Below are 22,277 nucleotides of genomic sequence, written 5' to 3' on the forward strand. Positions count from 1 at the left end.
GCATTGTATAAAATCTTAAACTTTTTCCTTCAAAAGATTCATTAGGTCGGCTGATGATGTCACATCCCCAATTCCCCTTTTCTTATATTACAATATACTCGATTCGTCTCCAGATATATATATATATATATATATATATATATATATATATATATATATATATATATATATCTGTATATATATACATATACATTCCCATCTACACGTACATCTCTCTCGTACCACCATCGTTCATTTCTCCATTTCTCCTGCTCAGCCTTTCACCCCTCTCTTACTGTTTTCTTTCGTCTCCTCTTGATTGATTCCTTCTCCAAATTCTATCCCTTCATTCAATCTCTTGCTCTTTTCTTTGCTTTCAACAATCATGACAATGATTATGAAGAATTTAACGCTATGCACCGTTACCATGGGCACAATTAAGCATTCGTTTCTTTTTATTGCTGTGTAACATATTTATACCGTTCATTATTTTGTACTGTTATTTAAAGCATTTTATAACATTAATGGCAATAGTTTGAAACATTCATACATTTCATACACCGTCTTAATAATGATTGTCTTTATGAAAATAATTTAAAATGAAATAAAGGGGGGGGGGACAACTTACACGGCAATTCGTCAATTGCGTATAAAGAAGTTTAGAAAAATCTGCTGAATTAACATTTCGAAGTATAGCATACAGTGTAGAATAGTAGATCGTTTTAGCGTCGATAGTCGTAAAGTCTGCTTTCGTTTCATATTGGCGCAAGCCAGTTATATATCAAGGTCGATGTTCGCTCAAGCATGAACAAACAATTTTTTTTGTATCATCTGAAAGTGGAGATTTTAGAGCATCTACCAATATTTCAAAATAGGCCGACTATATAGTTTTCACAGATTTTCTTAAATGTAACTTTATATATCGCCCAATAAAAAGTTGAGTGAAAATATAAAATATTAAAAGATGAAATAGACAAAAAATACATATAACTATTTTGATAATCTTGGCGTTAAAAAAATCCTTTGAAAAGATATAGATGGAACCATAAAGTCTGTGGATTATCGTCATCTGGAATATTGCACAAAAGTCCTTTATGGTGATATAGACGATGAGCTACCAATTACTAAATTTCTTGTAAAAGAAAAAATCCGAGTAATTTCAAACAGGAAATTCCAATCATTCCAGTCTTTTGGTTACACTTTTTTGTGGTTAAAAAAATAACAAATTTACGGTCGTAATGTGATATGGAACACAAAATAGCAAAATATTTTAAGTCACCTAAAAGTATACAAGCCTAGGTATATAGATATCCTTTTCTTGCATCTTATGAACACACTTTATCAGAACCATCAACATGATCAAAATAGGCCCATCAATGTTATTTTTGTCATGGCTTGTGATTGCTTTACCAGTACCCATTATAAATCATATTCTGATTTAACCGTGTTAAATAATGATGATGTTGATGATGATGATGATGATGATGATGGTGATGATGGTGGTGATGGTGGTGACATATTAATTACTACGATGATATAACCATCATAAGTCATACTTATAGATGTACATCCGTTACAAATCATATTCAGATTGCAACGCACTTAATGATGATGATAATGACGATGATAATGATGATGATGATAATGATGATGGTGATGATGGTAGTGATGGTGATGGTAATGATGTTGATGATGCCATGATGATTGAGAAGGCCGTATGTACTCCTTCTGTTTGGAGTTATTGTAATTTATAAATTCATACTGACGACTTCTCTCCACTAATATGCCCGTACAAACATTTATGTATATCAGAACCGCCTACTGGCAAAGTTTGAACAACCTCCACTCTTTGAGGAACATTCTAGCTCAGTACGAAACTAGCGAGGTCACTTAATTTCAACCAACCGACTCTGAATTGTCGAAGTCTTTCATTTCGTAATAGATGATTCTTACAAAATCCTCATGAATTTCACGATCAGGATCCGGGGGGGGGGTAAAAACATTAATTCATACCTCATAATAGTTTAATCTTCAAGCTTGAACTGTTAAAACTGTAAGACAAAGTGATGGTGCTCAAAATTAGGATTCGTTTTTGTGTTGTTATGTCGGGCACATGTATCTTCTGTGAGGCATATCTCAGTGTGACCGGAGTCTTCCCCGTTTATTGTTGACGTAGTACAATGTGCCAAGAAAAAAACAACAACTGGATGATGACGATTCGACTCTGGAGTGCGTGGTTGCGATACCCGACGATGATAGTGGGTTTTGTTTCAGTTGATAATTTATTGAATTGAGCATTGCATCTTTCCTTCAAACTCGGCTCCCACTATAGTCTCCTAATTCGACACGTGACATCAATGATGGGCAGTGGCATCAAAATATGGGCAGTGATGCCGGCGGAGGGGGGGGGGTTGCCCCTTAATCATTTATTTGTTTTATTCGTACAGCAATCGGAGGACCCCCCCCCCCTCCATCCATCCACGTCGTTACAAGAAATCTTCACAAATGCAAGCCTAACTTGTAAATATTTGTAATATTGTCTTTGCAAACTCGATTTGAAAACAAACGGAACACCGCCCTGCCCCACCCTCAATTTTCTGGCTTCCACGGGGCGTGCGATAACAAGGCAGTGATGAGCAAACCGAAGAAGACGCCCCCAAACGTCAAGAGCCATATAGACCCCGAATCGTTTCTCTTCCGGCGGAATGTCCGCAGTAGATCCGTCTGTGATCGTAAAGAAAGAGTGAGAAAAAAAGAAAAAAAATTGATTTATTTGATTTTTATATCGTTTTCTTATGCATTCGTATCACTCATATTATACATTTTTTCTAAACATAAACATAATGTGAAGAAAAATATTCGAAACAATAAAAATATCTACTTCCAGAGTAATATAACATTAACAATTTGCAGGAGGGGAATTATCATCTCACAAGTAGATCATAAAAAAATGTATTTTTGCCTTCCCCCTATATTTCCACTTGTCTGCATCCATATGAGGAGGCTGAAAGAGGCGGGGTAAATGCATGATGCAGTTTTTATATCAAATAAATAGATAACGAAATGTGAAATACTTTTCAACACCTTACTTGAAAGGACCCCGGACCCCAGACCGATCAAAGCTATTACCAATGGCATAGCAGTGGTCGGTCTGGAGTCGGTTTCGGTTACAGTCACACCAACGAAACCGACGTCAGACCGATCAAAGCTATTACGTTATTACCAATGGCATAGCAGCGGTCCGTTTGGAGTCGGTTTCGTGGTGTGACTGTAACGTAATTTTTGCATAAATTATAATGTAGTTCAGTGGAGTCAAAGTTTTATGTAATTACTGATATTACATTTTTCATCAGATAAACAGATAAAAACCACTAATGGGCGTTCCATTAATATCTGGGACGAATTATAATATATTGTTCTAGATTATTATTTGATCATACACCGAGATTCATTATGAAATGAGTTTTCATTACTGAGTCCAATAAGATTACATCTCTAATTCCAACCAGCCTCCCGAATGTGAATACATTATTAGTGGTTGGGTATTTGGGGTATTTTGCTGTTAATTGCTGAGTAGCATAAACGAATTAAATGAAATCATAATAGAAAACACGAATGGAATAATGGACATGAGGAAACAGAAAATATTCATGTAATGGCTTCAGGGGAGTCTTTCATGAAAGGACTTATCAGACGTTTTATTTGACAAGTCCTGTTTTATCTGACAGTTACCATACTAACAGTGCTCCTCAGCCGATCAAAATCAAGGAAAGTTGTCAGATCTGACAACTTGTCGGACGAAAATGTTGATAAAACGCTCCCCGGATTTTCTCGTTGCAGCGAAAATGTTAATGAATATCTAAAAACCAAGGTGTCATGATAAGGCAATGTAGATGATAATATTCTGATAATACACTCTTTGGGAAGAAACTTAACACAACTTTATTTCACACTCTATATGAAATAGTTAAAATGACTAGACCAGTAAACAAATTGTAACCGAAATTTGTCTAGTAATAGTTCATATATATTTGCTAGTAAAATTTGACGAGAACAGAGTCATTCCTGACTTGAAAATGTGACTAGACATATCACTTGCACCCAACGCCCTACTCATCTAGTCATGTTGACTACATGTATTTAAATCTGTTGGTTCACGAGCCGGAGGAAGATATTAAAATGAATTATAAATAATAATAAAAAAAGAATAAGTCTTATCTCACTTGCCAATGTATAATATTTTTTGAAAAATAAAGAAAGAAAACAAAAATGCGAAACATAAGGGGGGGGGTCATATATCGATAATTGGAAGAAGATCATTGCTTGGTAAATCACAATATAATTATATTGCCACTGTGTGATTTTGTTTTCGTCAGGAATCTGCCCTCCGATTCAGGTTTGATATAATTATCCCCTTTTAGATATACACAGATATGAAAGCTTTCAGACTTATTTTGTATTCAATCAGATATGATTCAATCCGATGACAACGCCCCCTATTTTAGAATTTGACAATTAATCCAGACATGAAGTGGAACGAGGAGTAAACGAGAAGATGTGCGTGCGTTGGATATTACAAATGCCTCAGATAACAGTCTTCCACCAAAGTTTCAGTTTGAATAAAAGCATTAGATTAGATTCGATGGCAATATCGGTTATTTTACGCAATGAACATGATGAATAATACCTTAAATTTGGAAGCATGATCATCATTAATAAGATCGTGATTATTATTGTCGTTTATCTTGTTGCCAATATGGTTGGTGTTACCATAATTTCTTTATATAATTTTCATCATCTCAACTGTGATTATGATTATCATCAACCTTATCGGTGACACGACATTTGCTCCTGCGACAATTGCTCCGGGCTAAATTTTCGTCTAAGATGTAGGGTTAGGGTTAGGGATGCAATAGGGTTACATGTTAGGGTTAGGTTTAGGATAGGGTATAGTGTTCAACCCAGGGTTGATGTTGGTCATTCGATTAGTGTGTGGAATTTAGAGCGGAGCAATTGTCGCCGGAGCAAATGTCATGGAACCCTATAATCACCATGGGGGGTGTCCCATTCAGCAGCCAATGAGAGGGGCTGGGTCGTTCCCTCCCCTCCTTAGAGATGGACAAAAATCCCACAAAATCGTCGTGCATGATAATCCCGATAGTGACCATTCCTATGTGATAAGTAAATGATATCTTACAGATATCTTACAATTTTAGGATCGAACGTCCATTACCATAAACACCCATCCCCCTCAAAATGATAATAATGATAAATTTTAAAACAAAACAAGACAACAGAACGAGACAGGAAAATGTATATCATCACATCCCAAAATCTAAAAAAAATGTATAATAATAATACCCATGAACTACTATAATACTTTTGCATTTTAATCTGCCTCGAAAAGAATTTATTGCGTTCATAATCGTTCCATGCCCATAAAGCAACGACCCGTGAGAAAATGAATATAGGCAACTTTGTTTTTTAATACTTTCTACCTCATCAGTTCGTATATCACTTGTATGAAACTTAAGAGCAAATACAACACATTCATAATTTTGCTGCTAAGTTCGCAGGATAGTTTTTTTTTCACGAAAGCTGTATAGATTTTCACAATGGCTGCTGCGGGATCATAATTTGAAGTACAATGGCATATTATCAGCCGTCATGGAAACTCGAAGTTATACAAAAAGATATTTTCTTCACAAAAGTTATCCAGAGCAAATTCTTTCACTTGAACATTTCCCATTATTGTCGTCGCTTTTTCATCATTCTCTATACATTCTTACCAATCCATGCATCTGCTAATTCGGAAATGAATGTGAAATGTCGCAGTCACAAAGCTCTTAACACTGAACATGTTAAATGGCACCGCAATCGACCATGTGATGATTTTTTTTTTATACATTTCTCTCAGTCTGTCAGTTACCAGGGTAACAACTGAGTTAACTCCAAACAAAACACTGTTCATTCTTCATTACGTCGAGATGGTGATGCATTCGTTTGAGAAATGTCAAACTGGAAGCAATTACTTGACAAGTTAGGCGTGAGGAGATTAATTATCGTTTGTCAATTACATAATATAACTGTTCTCGCAATTTGTCACGTTCATACTAGCTCAGTCGCGTCCCCACCTCCAACATAATTTTATGATTTCTTGTAAGATGTTGTTGATAATTAGTATAATGAAAGAAAAAATATAGTATTCACTAGCTGCCCTGTTTAAATTGACCTTATGCCCCTAGTCTGCTGTGCAAACTCTTCACTCGAGTCTAGGGTCTGAATGTGCAGCCTACTCATGCCTTGTGTAAGCCCTCTCGCTCAGACAGCAAGTTTTGTATGTGCTAGTCTTTGCGCGGAGACACACTTGTTGATCAAAGTTTCAATCAGGGTCTATGACTGCAGACTCACATTGCCCTTGGTGTGCTTTTGGGGTGAGGATAGGGGTTACAGCCCATTTAAAGAAAATGAACAGAAATGTACGATTTATTAGAACGTTCTATCGAAATTTTCTACACCTTTCTACACTAATTTCAATCTGGTACTTTGCCATATTTCACTTTTAATACTCCCCAAACCTATTACATAATTAAAATTTTATTTGAAAATATTAACCTTTTTTGCTCTCTCACTCTAATCTTTGCGTCATTACGCTGTGCGAGGAAGAAGAAATAGAAGAAGAAGAGGCCTATGATGACAACGAAATGAAAAATATGTGAAATTGCAAACATGTCATATTCTTTGAAAGATTATCGAATCATTATCATCTTATTAAAGGTCAAGTCCACCCCAGAAAACAGTTGGTTTAAATAAATAGAGAAAAATAAAACATGAACAACGCTGAAAATTTCATCACAACCGGGTGTAAAATAAGAAAATTATGACATATTAAAGTTTCCCTTATTTTAACAAAACAGTTCTATGCTCAACTCAGTGATATGCAAATGAGAGAGTCGATGATGTCACTCATTCACAATTTCTTTTGTTTTTTATTGTTTGAATTATACAATATTTCAATTTTAATGAATTAGAAAATTAGGACCTCCTTGCCTGAACCACAAAATGTTGAAATAATGGAATTCCACGTGTTCAGGGAGAAATGAATTTTCATTTGACATGACAATGACAATGACGAGAAAATCAAAATATTTCATATAATACAAAAGAAATAGTGAGTGGCCGTCATCGGTCCCCTCATTTGCATACCGACCAGGATGTGCATATAACTGTTTTGTGAAATTAAGCGAAACTTTAAATATCATAACTTCCTTATTTTACATTCGATTTTGATGAAATTTTCAGTGTTATGCTTGTTTAAATTTTCTCTTTCTATTCAAATCAGCTTTTTGTTGGGGGTGGACTTGTCCTTTAAGATTAATGAAAACATAATCGAGCAGCTAATGCACAGTCACAGTCAAATTCCTACCGATAACCGACCGATGGCATGTCAATGGTAATAACGTAATAACTTTGATCGGACTGGAGTCGGTTTCATTGGTGTGACTGTAACCGAAACCGATTCCAAACCGACCGATGGCATGTCTTTGGTAATAACATAATACATTTGATCGGTTTGGAGTCGGTTTCGTTGGTGTGACTGTAACCGACACCGATTCCAAACCGTCCGATGATATGTCATTGGTAATAACATAATAGATTTGATCGGTTTGGAGTCGGTTTCGTTGGTGTGACTGTAACCGACACCGATTCCAAACCGACCGATGGCATGTCATTGGTAATAACGTAATAGCTTTGATCGGTATGGAGTCGGTTTCGTCGATGTGACTGAATCATTACATATGAAGATATACTGCATGATGATATATACCTTTCTACCAAACTAAAGGAGGGAAACAAATAAATAAAAGGAAAGACAATATTGTGGGAGCCTTGTTATTTAGCGCAAGCTTGCGGAAATTCAAACAGGTGGTTTCCCCATAGAGAGGTGATGGGTGCACGTCAGATTTGAATACACGTTTACTTCAGTCTAGTGACGCTATAGAGTGTTCCTCTTCTGGCAAGGGGCGGGGCAGGGATACTTTGATAGGGGTAAAATTACAGTAAGCTTGATTGATTTGTTGAAATATCATGATGAAATAATCTCTGACGTAGGCCTATAAATGGGAGGGGGGGGGGGGGCGCTTGGGGGAATTGACTCCCCAAAGTCCATAGAAAGAAAAGGGAAAGGAAAAGGGTGAAACATGATACAATTGTCTGAAAACTGCGTCAAAATCTTTAACAAATTATTTAAAAAAAGTAAAACATTTATTTGCTCGTTTCGCTCGTTCGTGACTTATTCGAAGATAGAAGAATGTTTTATGTTCGGCCCCTAAAAGTTTTGGGCTCTATACGCCATTATGAATATTGATAGTTAATCTTCTAATGTCTGTCAGATATGATACTCATTGCGCTCTAATCACCAACGGTTTTGACATAGCTGACAAAAGTCGATTAATTATTTCAAGGAACTCCTGCCAAGTACAATTTTTCCTAACCTGGGTCGGGTGTGGCAAAAATACTATGATTGCAGAAGTGTGATTTGCACCATGATCTACATTGTATGTCATTTCATGTACTGAAATTGAAAAAAAAATACATAAACCTTGTGATTAGTAATCTGGAGATATAGACCAAGAACCTCTAACATGTCTAAGTAGTCTGGAGATATCTTCGACATTATAGACCAAGTACCTCTAGTAATATATGTTTTAGTTCCATCCCACTTTTTCTTGGATTTTCTTGCTATGATCTTATTAAAAGATATCACTTTGAAATTGAGAAGGGGGCTGTCTTAGCCAGCCCCCCCCCCCCCCGCTACACCACCCATGCAGTCAAAACGGGAAGTCCATCCGACGTCAGGTTTATTCTTTACGTAGGAAATTAAGGTGTGTGGGTCTGACGAAAACAAATAAAAGAATATTGAATTACGATTTTTTACAGATTTCATGTGACGGTATATACATAATGCGCGATGGGCTTCCCCGTATATAGATTCCATAAACTTGCACTATGGGTCACGTAGACTGACAATAGTTTATCATATTGCATCAGCTATGAATCAATGTTACTGTTAATAGTGGTGTAATGAGCCCCCCCCCAAAAAAAAAAAAAATAGGGGGGGCTAGATATAGCGTATAGCATGATATTTATACAGATGTCGGTCGCTCGCTCGCAAAACTTTCGACATTTTTATTACAAAAATCAAACTTTGTGATAGATTTTGACATAGTATTCAGAAAATAGTTTCACCCTTCTCTCTTTCCCATTCTTTTATAGAAGGGGGAGGGCAAGAAAACAGGCAGGTAAAAACAATATTTTTTCTTAAACCCCTTTGCTATAAGATGTCCATGCAGGTGATTACATGATTTTTGTCTCGTCCACGACTCAGATTTCTCTGTTTTATATTCTTCTTTCTTGCCCCCGTTCCCTCTGTGGCGCCGCCACTGAACATACTTGATAATACCTTGTAACCTTGATAATACTGAACTCAATCGCTTGTATTAGAATTAAAGAGGAAATGAAACCTGATAAGAAGAAGTAGAATGAGAATTATAACAGGCCGGTAAAAGTTTAAGCCCGACCATCGCGGCGACAGGGTATTTTAATTGCGGCGGGGGACCTATGATGCGACGTCATTTTCTTTGTCAATATTTTGAAAGTTTTTTCATCTTAAAAATGAGAGAAACAAATTCATGGCAGTGGCAGCGCAAAAAAAAAAAGATTTTCACTCATATTCGACCAACTCCCAGGCCAGCCCTTCGATCCCCCAACTTGTACGGTGGCGCCTCCCACCGGCCCATCAACGTTTAAAAATCACCTTATAGACTATTTTGAATGATCCAACATTATTATTTTTTCGTTGATCTTAGAAATAACAAAAGGATTTTGCCTTGCAATGACAACACTAAAAAGGATTTTCTTAATTCACCATCTCCCCCCCCCCCCCGTGCTTCATCTCATTTTCCTTTATAATCCACCTTAAACGATTAATTCTCTGGGTTTTTTTTAAATGCCTTAACATCATCCACAGTCATAAGGTCGAAGCTGATTTTCCGCTCTGCCTTTAGAAGAAGAGATTCTTTCTTTCCACATAATAATTGGTAATTAGCTTCAACGAGAATCGGTCTCCATGGTTATACTCTTTTAGAGAAATATCGTGACCTCTGTCATATTTATCAAAAAATAATTAGCCCTTTCCAGCCCTATATCTCTATACATAAAAGATCTTTATAGTCTTGTAATAAGCGTGAATACGCTGCAAAAAGCTGCAAATCATGATGTATAAATCATTGGCCTCTAGCTAATTTCATGATTTTTTTTTGCAGTTTGGAAGAAAAAAAGTCAAGGTGGAATTAATAATGATATTCATGAAATTGTTTTCATGATTTTCCTTCAGAAATCAAACATGATGACCTTTTTAACTCTATATGCACAAAGAACGCCACACGAGGACACATCGAACGAATCAAAAGGATAAAGGGACTACCCTGACTGAGAAAAATTATTAGTAAGACAGTTCGGAGACTAATGAGATGAAGTAATTGTTTTTCACGTTACATTGTGAAGATAATGATGATGATAATTATGCTGCTGCTGATGATTATGATGATGGAGTTGGTGGTAGTGATGGTAATGATGATGATATTATGATGATGATGGTGGTGGTAATGATGATGATATGATGATGATGGTGGTGGTGGTAATGATGATGATATGATGATGATGGTGGTGATGGAGATGATGATGGTGGTGATGATGATGATGATGATGATGATGAGAATTATGATGATGGTATATAGTGATGGTAATGATGATATGATGATGATGATGATTGAGGTGGTGGTAGTGATGTGGTGGTGGTAGTGATGGTGGTGATGATTTTATGATGATGATGGTGGTGGTGGTGATAGTGATGATGATGATGAAGATGATGAAGAAGAAGATGATGATGATGAAGATGATGGTACTGATGGGGATGATGAAGGTGACGAAGCTTATATAGAAGATTATGAATATGATTAAGCCAAATGATGACGACGATGCCGATGAATTCCAAGGATTCAAAATAAATCCAGATGGGCTGTAAATAGTGACCAGCTGAAATTTAAATCTATTGAAAATCTTTAGCATAAACTTTGAAATCTCAAAAGATTTAAATTCAAATCTTTTAGATTTATATTTAAATCAACAAGGTTTAAATCCAGATTTATATTCAGCTGGTCACTATTCATTTATTAATTCTAAATCCTTTGAATTTAGAGTGTAATGGCAATAACAAGGACATAGATATCTATGATAGTAATAATTATAAGGGAGAAAATAGAGAATAAGGAGAAGAAGAGAAAGGATAGTTAGAACAATAACGACAACTACAAAAAGAAAACAAGAATGGGAGGAAAATACATAATTTGCTGCTGATAATTATGATGATAAAGCTAATGATGGAAACTAAAGGATTAACTTTTGATCGCTCTTGGAGATTGGTTGTGTTACTTCAATATTTCCCCCATTTATTTGTGCTTTAATATAGAAATGTGCCCTATTTTCATCACTCTTAAAGTCAAAGGGCGGAAAGGATTATTATGTAAGCCCCCCCCCCTTAAAAGGGCAGAGGGGTGAGAGTTTTTTTTCAAAAAAGGATTAAAAAATACGGTACATATGTCGCTCTTCGGCCCTTATCCACCCTCTTGAGTGAAGAAATGTGGCCATGTATAATACTGAATTTAACATAAATGTGACAAAAGATAACAGAATCCTCAAATAATTATGATAACAAACAAAATAAGAAAACATACCCATCCGCCGCGTTGTGCTATCCACCTCACTAGTTTTGTTTGAACGTATCTCGTTAGAGCCACTGTAATACTGTGTACAAAGATGCCATTCCCTTGCTGCATGCATTCAATTGATAACGACGACGACACGACAAAAAACGCGACGACCCTCGCCCATGTGATCCCCGCCTTGAACACCGCATCGCCGACGTCGAAAAGCACCTGTTCGACGATCTGCTCGGAAGAAATGGTGACGTTGAGCTGCTTGGTGATATCCTTATAGAGGGTCGGGTACATCCGTTCGAGCTCGGATCCGACTAGGGTGAGCTCCCGACATACAGCCGAGACTCGTTGGCCACGAGCAGCTACCGAACCTCGGACCCCGTTCTTATTGCTGCCTCCCATGTACCCCAACCGCTTGAGCTTTGAGTGGATAAACTCCTTGCAGTAGACGGCGGTCTGGTCCCACACATCATCATCCCTTGCAACCCAAGGTAGTCCCAAACCTGTTTGAGATACCAAAAGAGAAAATACAGAACTCTCAGACAGGCGCTTCTTGAGTTTTTTGGCGATGGTCTTCTCGCTGTTGGCGCCTTCTTTGATTTCGCGGTAGCTTTGGGAATGCTGCCGCCTGAGTGGGGTTCCTTGCCTACGCGATAGGAAACGAAGGATTTCTTGAGCGTTGTCTGTCATAGCACCATTTATTCGAGATAAACGTGATCTAACGAAATTTCGACTACCGCATTAGAACCTTTCTCAACAAAACATAACAAATTCACTCTCGTTGAAAATAATATACATCAAAACTTGTGTATATCTCGCATGCTTAACATGCTTAACCATGACAACGTAGGCGTTTCTGCACATGCATTAAACCTCAAAATAGGTGCTTGATTATGTTTTATTAGCGACAATTCTACACGATGATCAATGAAGTCTCACATTCCAAAGTCACATCGAAACTAAATCGAATTATGATTAAGTTAAGAACAGTCTCGCGTTAGGTGTGAAGCACAAACGAAATCTCTTCCCTATGCGTTGCTTCCGCGTTGAGGTGAATATTCGCTTGGTGGCAGAACATATATTATGTTTCGAAGGAAACGATCCTATTTTGAAAGGGAATTCTATCAGCGATTGATTTGAATTGGGCTGAAGTAGGCAAAATGAAGAGTGGCACAAAGAGTGATCAAATTATACCGACGGGGTTGCCTCTTTGAATAGATCCACCTTGCACGCATGAAAAATCTTGAATGTATCGACTTAAATCAACTGAAAAAAAAAACACCGACCGGACTTGGAGCGATATTCGAGTGAAGTCAGTCGCTTTTTTTACAGGAATGCCCTCGCGATATAATCTGAAATGCAAATTTAGTATAGGTTTCTGGAATCTTTGATAAGCCTGGAATTAATAAGCGAACATATTCACCCATCGAGTGCAATTCAGCCTCTTCAGAAATGTTGCATTCCGATATTGACAATACTTATTACTTCACGCTTGTATGGAACTACTCCGCCCACTTCCGTAGTCTCGGCCATCCTAACACGTTTTGCAAAAAAGTTACAAATGATCCACTTCAGGTCTTTTACCATCCCAGCCAATGGATATTTACGACAGTGAAATAAAAATATGAAAAGCCGAATATTATTGATTGTAAGCGAGAAACTATATATATTTACATATTTTTTATTATTGTGAAACTTTATATGGATTTTGGGAGGTAAATTCTACAAGTGACGTAGACTACTCGAATCCAGGTGCGTTTACATGAAGTCTTTGATGGCAACAGTCTGATTGATCTGTAATGTGAACCGTTTTTCTGATCTTGATCTTAATAAGTGACATTTTAGAACGTGTTGCCAAAGAAAGGACGTGTGAAGACATTTGCCAATATACAGGCAACAATATATTTGTCGACTCTCAATTACTGATTAAAGGGATGGTCCGGGCTGAAAATATTTATATTTTGATACATAGAGTAGAATTCACTGAGCAAAATGCCGAAAATTTCATCAAAATCGGATAACAAATAATAAAGTTATTGAAGTTTAAAGTTTAGCAATATTTTGTGAAAACAGTCGTCATGAAAATTTATTAGGTGGGCTGATGATGTCACACCCCCACTTTCTGTTTTTTTATGTTATTGCATAAAATCATATTTTTTTCATTATTTCATACATGTGTGAATACTATGTCTCCCTTATAATGAAATAAGTTGCAGCAATAAATATCTATTGCACTAAATCAGTTGTCAATCCAATTTTTCTAGTTCTTGGAGGAAAAATTTGAATAAACCTAATTTCATATAATAAAATACAAAAGAACAAGTGGGGATGTGACATCATCAGCCCACCTAATGAATATTCATGACGACTGTTTTCACAAAATATTGCTAAACTTTAAAATTCAATAACATTGTTATTTGTTATCCGATTTTAATGAAATTTTCGGCATTTTGCTCAGTGAATTTTACTCTATTTATTAGGCTATAAATCATTCCAGCCCGGACCATCCCTTCAAGGAATTTCAATGCGGTATTTGGAAAATACGGCGACTAGTCATGCAGTTATTACTACACACTACATTTATCTCGCTTTGTCAAACCAGAAGCACTATGTGCAAAATTGGCTGACAGAATATGTAGTAAATCACCAGGATACTGTTTGACTATCACATGAACCACCCTTAATTCGAGTCGCAAATTTCATTTCAACTATTAAACTATAGGTTTATGTATAGTCTTGATTGTAAGAGAATAAATAAAATGTTTTGAATTTGCTTTAATATAATAATGATGATGAATATGATAATTATGATGATAATAATATTAACAGCAACAACAACAACAACAATAATAATATTACTAATAACGATAACAATGATAATGATAATAATAATAATGATAATAATAATAATAATGATAATAATAAGGAGGAAGAGGTCTACAACAAATTGAGATGGTCTGGAATATGGAAGCAACGAACCTCGCCAACTACCTATCCAATCCACCTGATATACTGACGAGTATATCCCTCGATTATGATAAATGTCAAGCAATATACTCCATTAACAAGCAAGCATCTATCTTATTGGCACAACATCGACTGACACTACCCTACGGTGAAAAAGAGAAGGCAAGACTTAAATGCTCCTTTCACAAGAAACTTCAAGAGCAACTTAAATCCAAGCGACTTCATGGCCACCATGAAAAACAGACGCATCGGGAGTTCGTAGACCAGAAAGACACACATCAATGGCTTAAGTCGGCGGGACTAAGAGGTGAAACTGAAGGGTTCGTCTATGCTATTCAGGACCAGGTGGTGAGGACCCGTGCCTACGAAAAATCTATCCTCAGAAGAGACACAGACGACACTTGCAGGATGTGTGGAAAAGAGACCGAAACAATCATGCATTTGGTATCAGCATGTTCGACTCTTGCTGGAACTGAGTACATCACAAGACATGACAATATTGCCAAAGTTATCCATTGGCAACTACTGAAGGATCGCGGTAAAATGACTTGTGATCACGCTTGGGAACATCAGCCACAAACGATCACCCCGATCAATAACAGCACCATATATTGGAACTGTGGCATACTAACGGATAGAACCATCAACTGCAACAAGCCGGACATCATCGTCAGAGACAACAACGTAGTAAATATCATTGAGGTCTCTGTTCCCCATGATATCAACATTGCTGTAAAGGAAAGAGACAAACGGCTCAAGTATCAAGACCTAAGGATTGAGATCGAGAGGATGTGGAACGTGAAAGCAGAGGTCACACCAGTCATCATTGGTCACTCAGGAATGGTGAAGAAGGGAATGGAAGCCTGCATAACCAAGATCTCTCCTCACCTTCGGATGTACGACATTCAGAAGGCAGCTATCTTGGGTACAACCAGATTGATAAGAAAGACTCTCGGACATTATATTAGTAGTGTAAAGTTCCTAGTTGCACTTGAAATTACTTGGTGCTTTTTGTTAGATAATAATAATAATAATGATATAACGAAAATGACAATGTCATAACGTCCATATACGCTTCCAAAGGACTTGGTTATTATTACCCTGGCTTTAGCCCCATAGCCTTTTACAGCTCGGAGGCCCCGGGCGGAGGCATATTCAAAGAATAAATTCATGCAATTAAGGTACCCTTCACCTCACCTGGGTTGAGTGCAGCACAATGTGGATGAATGTCTTGCCGAAGGAAATTACGCCATGGCTGAGATTCGAACCCACGACCCTCGGTTTCAAAGTTAGAAGACTAGGATCAACTGGGCCATGTAACGATTGAGGAACTTTGACCTTGATCCATCGAATATATGGATTAACTTGAAATTTATTAATAATCGCTCGTAATAACAGAGAAAATATATTATGAGAGCCTTTTAATTTATAAAATGACATTAGTTCTACCTAAAACTTGAGTCAACCTTAAATGTGTAAACTCGATTCTTAGCCTATAGTTGTATATTTAGTGGTCTATTTTCGGATAGTCTAATACCACATTATAGGCTTAATCCAGGAATGGTCAACTATTAGTTTGGTCCCCTTGTCTCTACTTGACCTAATACCAGCATTACGTGGCCTAATTTCCATTGGCCCGTATTCTGAAGTCGGGTTTAACTTAAACTCAGGTTTAAAGTTGTGGTTTAAGTATGGCAAGCCAAAAGTATCAAATTTTGTATTAAAGGAGAATGAAACTCTTGGAGCAAGTTAGCTTTTGTGAAAGCAGAAAAATCAAAGAATAAGATCAACAAAAGTTTGAGTAAAATAGGACTAGCAATAGAAGAGTTATGAGCATTTGAATGTCGAGATCACTAATGTTATGGAGATCCTCCCATTGGCAATGCGACCAAGATCTATGATGTCACAGATGAACAACTCTCCCCGTTTGGACGCTGAAAATATACCCCAAAACATATCTTTTTGCTCATTCTAATCATATGACAAACGATTCATCAATTATATAATGTTGTGAAACCTCTGTACTTGTCCTCTCATAAAGGGAACACCTCACCTTGTGATAGACTCTATATAAGTGAGAATATAAGTGAAATAAGTACTAAAGTAATGAGGGAGTTGTACGTGTGTGACATCACAGATCTTGGTCGCATTGCCAATTGGAGGATCTAGATGACATTAGTGATCTCAATATTCAAATGCTCATAACTTTCTTATTATTCATTCAATCTTCCTCAAACTTTCAACAATATGTTTCTTTGATTTTTCTCTCTTCAGCTGGTTTCAAGTGTTTCATTCTCCTTTAAGTTGTATGTTTCTTATGTTTACAGTGCTCTTTCCTGATTCATCGATGGTGAAGACAATCATCTATTTATACTTCCTACACAATTATGAATGATTTGAGAGCCAAATGAGCTGAAGTTTGATATATCTACTGTTAGTAATTATGTAACAATAATTGGCTGTCCATACTTAAACCACAACTTTAAACCGACTTCAGAATACGGGCCATTTAGTCTAATGTCCAGTTGGTTTCTACTTCGTCCATTCTTATTATTTGTTGTTTGTCAAACGAAAGTTTGGTTTAGAAACAGTTCACTTCCAGAAACAAAATAAAAGGTTAGTTAACATGATATACCAGCTGTTGATTAAAAGGAAATTACATGACAAACGAATTGAGATTTTTTTTTCTGAACCAACACCAACCCAATATTTGGTTAACATTTCTGATAGGGTTCTTCTAACTACATGGTGGATATTAGTCGAAATGTGTATGTCTCTCTGCGTTAGACATGGTACATGGGCTATAAATGACAACTGGACCAAAATACTTAAAGGAGATTGAAACTCTTGGAGCAAGTTAGCTTTTGTGAAAGCAGAAAAATCAAAGAATAAGATCAACAAAAGTTTGAGTAAAATAGGACTAGCAATAAAAGAGTTATGAGCATTTGAATGTCGAGATCACTAATGCTATGGAGATCCTCCCATTGGCAATGCGACCAAGATCTATGATGTCACAGATGAACAACTCTCCCCTTTTGGACACTGAAAATATACCCCAAAACATCTCTTTTTGCTCATTCTAATCATATGACAAAGGATTCATCAATGATATAATGTTGTGAAACCTCTGTACTTGTCCTCTCATAAAGAGAACACCTCACCTTGTGATAGACTCTATAAAAGTGAGAATATAAGTGAAATAAGTACTAAAGTAATGAGGGAGTTGTACGTGTGTGACATCACAGATCTTGGTAGCATTGCCAATGGGAGGATCTACATGGTATTAGTGATCTCAATATTCAAATGCTCATAACTTTCTTATTATTCATTCAATCTTCCTCAAACTTTCAACAATATGTTTCTTTGATTTTTCTCTTTGATATGGATTCAGCTGGTTTCATGGGTTTCATTCTCCTTTAAGACGTTGTGGACAAAGAAGGATTAGACCTTGTGGGATGAGACTAATAGTAGACGAAACGGCGAATCGGCAATTTACCGATGTATTTATCCGTTTCATGAATTAACAGCGTCTGTATAATTGAGGTCGATGCACTCTAATATTGATTCCAGATTGTTGACGTTTAAGTTTTGTGTGTGATATACGGTCATAACAGCGCACCCGACTCCAAACTGATCAAAACTATTACGTTATTGCGATTGGTACATCATCAGTTGGTTTGGAGTCTGTATCGTTGGTGTAACTGGGGCACACTGCAAAAACTCCGGTGTTGATTTAACACCAGCCCGGAATCTATATGTCCACACCAGAGAAGTGTTAAACAAACCGGTATTGGTATTAGTTTAACACCAGATAGGTGTTTATACAACACCAATTAGTTTTAAAACAACATCGGTTTGATTCCAAACTGGTGTTGTTTCAATACTTCTCTGGTGTGGACATAATAGATTCTGGGCTGGTGTTGAATCAACACCGGAGTTTTTGCAGTGCAGGAATACCATCGGTTACCCCCTTCTTTATTTTTGTTTTCTAATTGCCATTTGGACCCAACATCATCTTTTTCAGCATCCACCCCCCCCCCCCTTCCTGGAAAATTCTACATAGACCGGCAAATACTGCTACAGTCACATAACGATTCTAAACCAATAGGGGCCTATACCGATTATATGTCATTGGAAATATCGTAACAGCTTTGATAGGCCAGGGCCCCGTCTTACAAAGAGTTACGATTGATCCAATCAACCTCGATCAGTTATATGGAAATCCACCAATGTCATAATTTTTTTTATACAGGAAACTTTGCACAATGTCCCCTGTACACTCTAAAAAAAGATTGGGTAAAAGTGTTCCATGAAGGTAATTATGTGTCCAACCAACAGTGGGCATTTCTTTTGGGCATTTCTTTTGGGCATTTTTATTTATCCAGTGTGATGAAAATTTGGCCCATTTGATACAATATGCTTCCCGCATTGGGTAAAATACTGATTTTCAAGAAAAATACGAATGTATGATATTTAGAAAATATTTTGAACAAATATGCATTTTAGATTGACGTTACTGGCTTTTCATAGTTGCGGTTGATCGGATCAATCACAACTATTTGTAGTATGGGACCCGGGGATGTTACGTTGGTGTAACTGTAACATATAACTTACCTCCCATCTTCCATTCAATAGTCTTTGTGACGTAATGGATCTCATCTGAGTAATGGTTCTTGAGTTGGTTTGCTCGGGTCAGCAGAGACTTCGCCTGAAGATCACGGATTCGAATCTCTTCCTCGATCTTGGCAGCCACCTGGAAGAGTTTCAGATAGAAGAATAATGGGTGTCTTTCAAATCCCCAATCCCGCACAATAATACAAATACATTATTTACAAACTACTCATTTTTTGAAAAAAATGCAATTCTTTGTCCCTTTAAGTGCCGACTTGTAATGAAAAAGAGACCCTTCCCCTCATTCCACGTTTATTTTCCTAAAATAACATTCAACTTAACTTAATGAAGCCGTGTGCTATATATCTTGAGTGCATTTAACGCAAATCCCGATTCATATGAGCTATAACAATTAATCATATAGCAATGCAAATTTATGATTTTCAATAATTCAAAATATCGATCGATATTCCATTATGGTCAGTGAATTAATCTAGTAAGCCTGTGTCATCACTATTGTGGATAAAATTTATCTGACGCACTATCTCGCGCCAACATGATTAAAGAGACGCAAGAACTGGATAACATGCGCATCGCAGCTTACCTTGACGTAGGCTGGTTGTCTTCTGAATGAGGCCCGTTTAAGGAGTGAGATGTAGCTCGGTGTAGCCTGCTCACCCACCGGTGTCATGATATGGCCCATCGTGTGTGGAACCCGAGATGCTGGGATCGATGAGTGTTCACGACCATCCGAGGAGGAACTTCGAGTTTCAGGTTATTCAGAGTCCCCAACTTTCAGCAATTGATATAAAGGTGAAAACTATGAAAAAAAGTTATAGGCCTATACGTCTCGACGACACTTGCTTGATCCAGAGTAATTTTCCTATGTACACGTAGGTCTAAAGGGGAAGCGACAGGCAATTTTTAAAAGCGGCAATTAAGACCTAAATGTGATGTCATTTTGTTTCAATTGATTAATAGGGGTCATAAAGAGTACACAACTTTACGACATCCTTTATGTTAGCTTCCTTTCTATCTTCCCTTTTCTTTCTATTTTTTCTCCCCCCCCCCTCTGTTCTTGACCACCCCACCCTAATATCGCCGCCCCTGGAGCTGAGCAAATGCGTGAAGGTGTTGATTTTATGCCCCAATAAACGCGGACAGGAACACTTATTGATGTTTCATTTAAACAATAAAACCTACGCAACTAGTCATGTGGTTTCTCACAACAGACTTATCTGTTTAGGCCATCCATAAAACAATTAATTCTAAAATACAATATTTATCATTTTTCAATTTTATTTTGGTTTTATTTCCACAATCTCGTGACGTTATAGAACTTTGATACAGGGCCTAATTACATGACCAGGATGAACACCCTTGAACCTTATACCTTTCCAAGAAAAGGCGCTGTAAAATGTAATCATTATTTATATATTATTATTTTTATTACATACCTACGATGGATACGAAATATAGATAACAAGAATTAATACGCTCATTTCCCCCAAGAAAGAAAAGTTTACCTTGACTCTGGCTGTGATGTCTCAACCGCATTGGGAGTTCAAATCCGTAGGTCTATTATCGTCTAAAATCACTTTGAAAACCAAAGGTTCTTTCAAATCGCAAAGAACATCCACAAAACACAAGACTTGATCACTCATTCACTCTCGGCTCTAAAAGTTTCCATACACTGCAAAAACTCCGGTGTTGATTTAACACCAGGCCGGAATCTATATATGTCCACACCAGAGAAGTATTGAAACAACCAGTTTGGAATCAAACAGATGCTGTTTTAATACTAATTGGTGTTGTATAAGCACCTATCTGGTGTTAGATCAAAACAAAACTGGTGTGGATGCTGAAAAAAGATGATGTTGGATCCAAATGGCAATTAGAAAACAAAAATAAAGAAGGGGGTAACCGATGGAATTCCTGCACAGCAAAAACTCCGGTGTTGATTTAACGCCAGCCCGGAATACAGTCCACACCGCCAGAGAAGTATTGAAACAACACCAGTTTGGAATCAAACTGGTCTGGTGTGGACATATATAGATTCCGGGCTGGTGTTAAATCAACACCGGAGTTTTTGCAGTGTATGTTGTTTTAAATCATTATTGTCTCAAAAAACATCATATACCATACTACAAGTTAGTATTATTATACCTCTATATGAGACATACCTTACTACGTATTGTGCAGTTATGAGTATAATTGTGCGAAACGTATCGGTAAGAAAGGTGAAACTTACAGTTATTATGAGTGTAAATACTTATTGAATAGGTTTCTTTTCACTGCTTTTAGACACTTTTCTTTTAACAATTGTCGGCGAACCTTGACACTTAGACAGAGTTCTGTCTTTAATAGAAAATAACAAAAATCGATCAACGGGTATACCGCAAGACAAGGTCTAGTTTGCATGTATTGTTTAGAGTGAATACCTCATGCGAAGATACACGCCACTGAGGTGTAAATGGGGTGAGGTGGCCTGGGGCGCATGGGGCACTGGACCCCCTCCCTAATAAAAAACATGAGCCAGAGCAAAAAAAAAAAAACGTCAGGAAATGAAAAACTCTGAAATATGATATCAGCGGCTGAATATCTATCATTATTTTAGAAGTGTCAATATTTTCGCTCGCTCGCTCGCTTTTCCCGGTCCACCTTGCTGTTCCTCGAATCTCTAAATCTTTGGTTCATTACAGGCTACTGCTGCACACATTGGTATTGGTTTGGCTGCTGGCTTATGTGTATGTATATATATTTTAACACATACTGATGTTGAAAATGTATAGGGCCTAGATGGTGGTGATTAGTGGCGTACTGATCAAGTAACGCGAGCTGATTTTTTGTTTTATATTCAGACCTAAAAAAGGGGACATTATATAAGCAAATTTTTATAATCAACATAAGTACATGTCTCATTAAACAATGCTAGCGCGAAGT

At 37.1% G+C, this 22,277-nt stretch overlaps 1 protein-coding gene across 1 annotated transcript; it reads right to left on the reverse strand.

Annotated features, from left to right (window-relative positions):
• Positions 1-401: 401 nt before the first annotated feature.
• On the reverse strand, positions 402-20,996 carry LOC129278606 (bcl-2-related ovarian killer protein-like). Its single transcript, XM_064111070.1, has 5 exons — positions 20,861-20,996; positions 19,939-20,233; positions 19,338-19,476; positions 11,775-12,259; positions 402-2,703 (listed from the first exon to the last, which is right to left on the reverse strand). The coding sequence occupies exons 2-5, from the start codon at positions 20,035-20,037 to the stop codon at positions 2,569-2,571; spliced, it is 858 nt and encodes a 285-aa protein (XP_063967140.1). The 5' UTR covers positions 20,038-20,233; positions 20,861-20,996; the 3' UTR covers positions 402-2,568.
• Positions 20,997-22,277: the final 1,281 nt, after the last annotated feature.

Source organism: Lytechinus pictus, chromosome 16 (assembly GCF_037042905.1).
Source record: "Lytechinus pictus isolate F3 Inbred chromosome 16, Lp3.0, whole genome shotgun sequence".
NCBI lineage: Eukaryota > Metazoa > Echinodermata > Echinoidea > Temnopleuroida > Toxopneustidae > Lytechinus > Lytechinus pictus.

What these genes read in the sequence shown, in the direction of transcription:
- LOC129278606 (XM_064111070.1), bottom strand. Translation starts at nt 20,037, where the DNA reads ATGGGCCATATCATGACACCGGTGGGTGAGCAGGCTACACCGAGCTAC. An exon ending in TATTGAATGGAAGATGGGAG is followed by an intron (nt 12,260 to 19,337) that starts GTAAGTTATATG and finishes TATCTCAAACAG; the next exon opens with GTTTGGGACTACCTTGGGTT. An exon ending in TAGCACAACGCGGCGGATGG is followed by an intron (nt 2,704 to 11,774) that starts GTATGTTTTCTT and finishes TTACGATCACAG; the next exon opens with ACGGATCTACTGCGGACATT.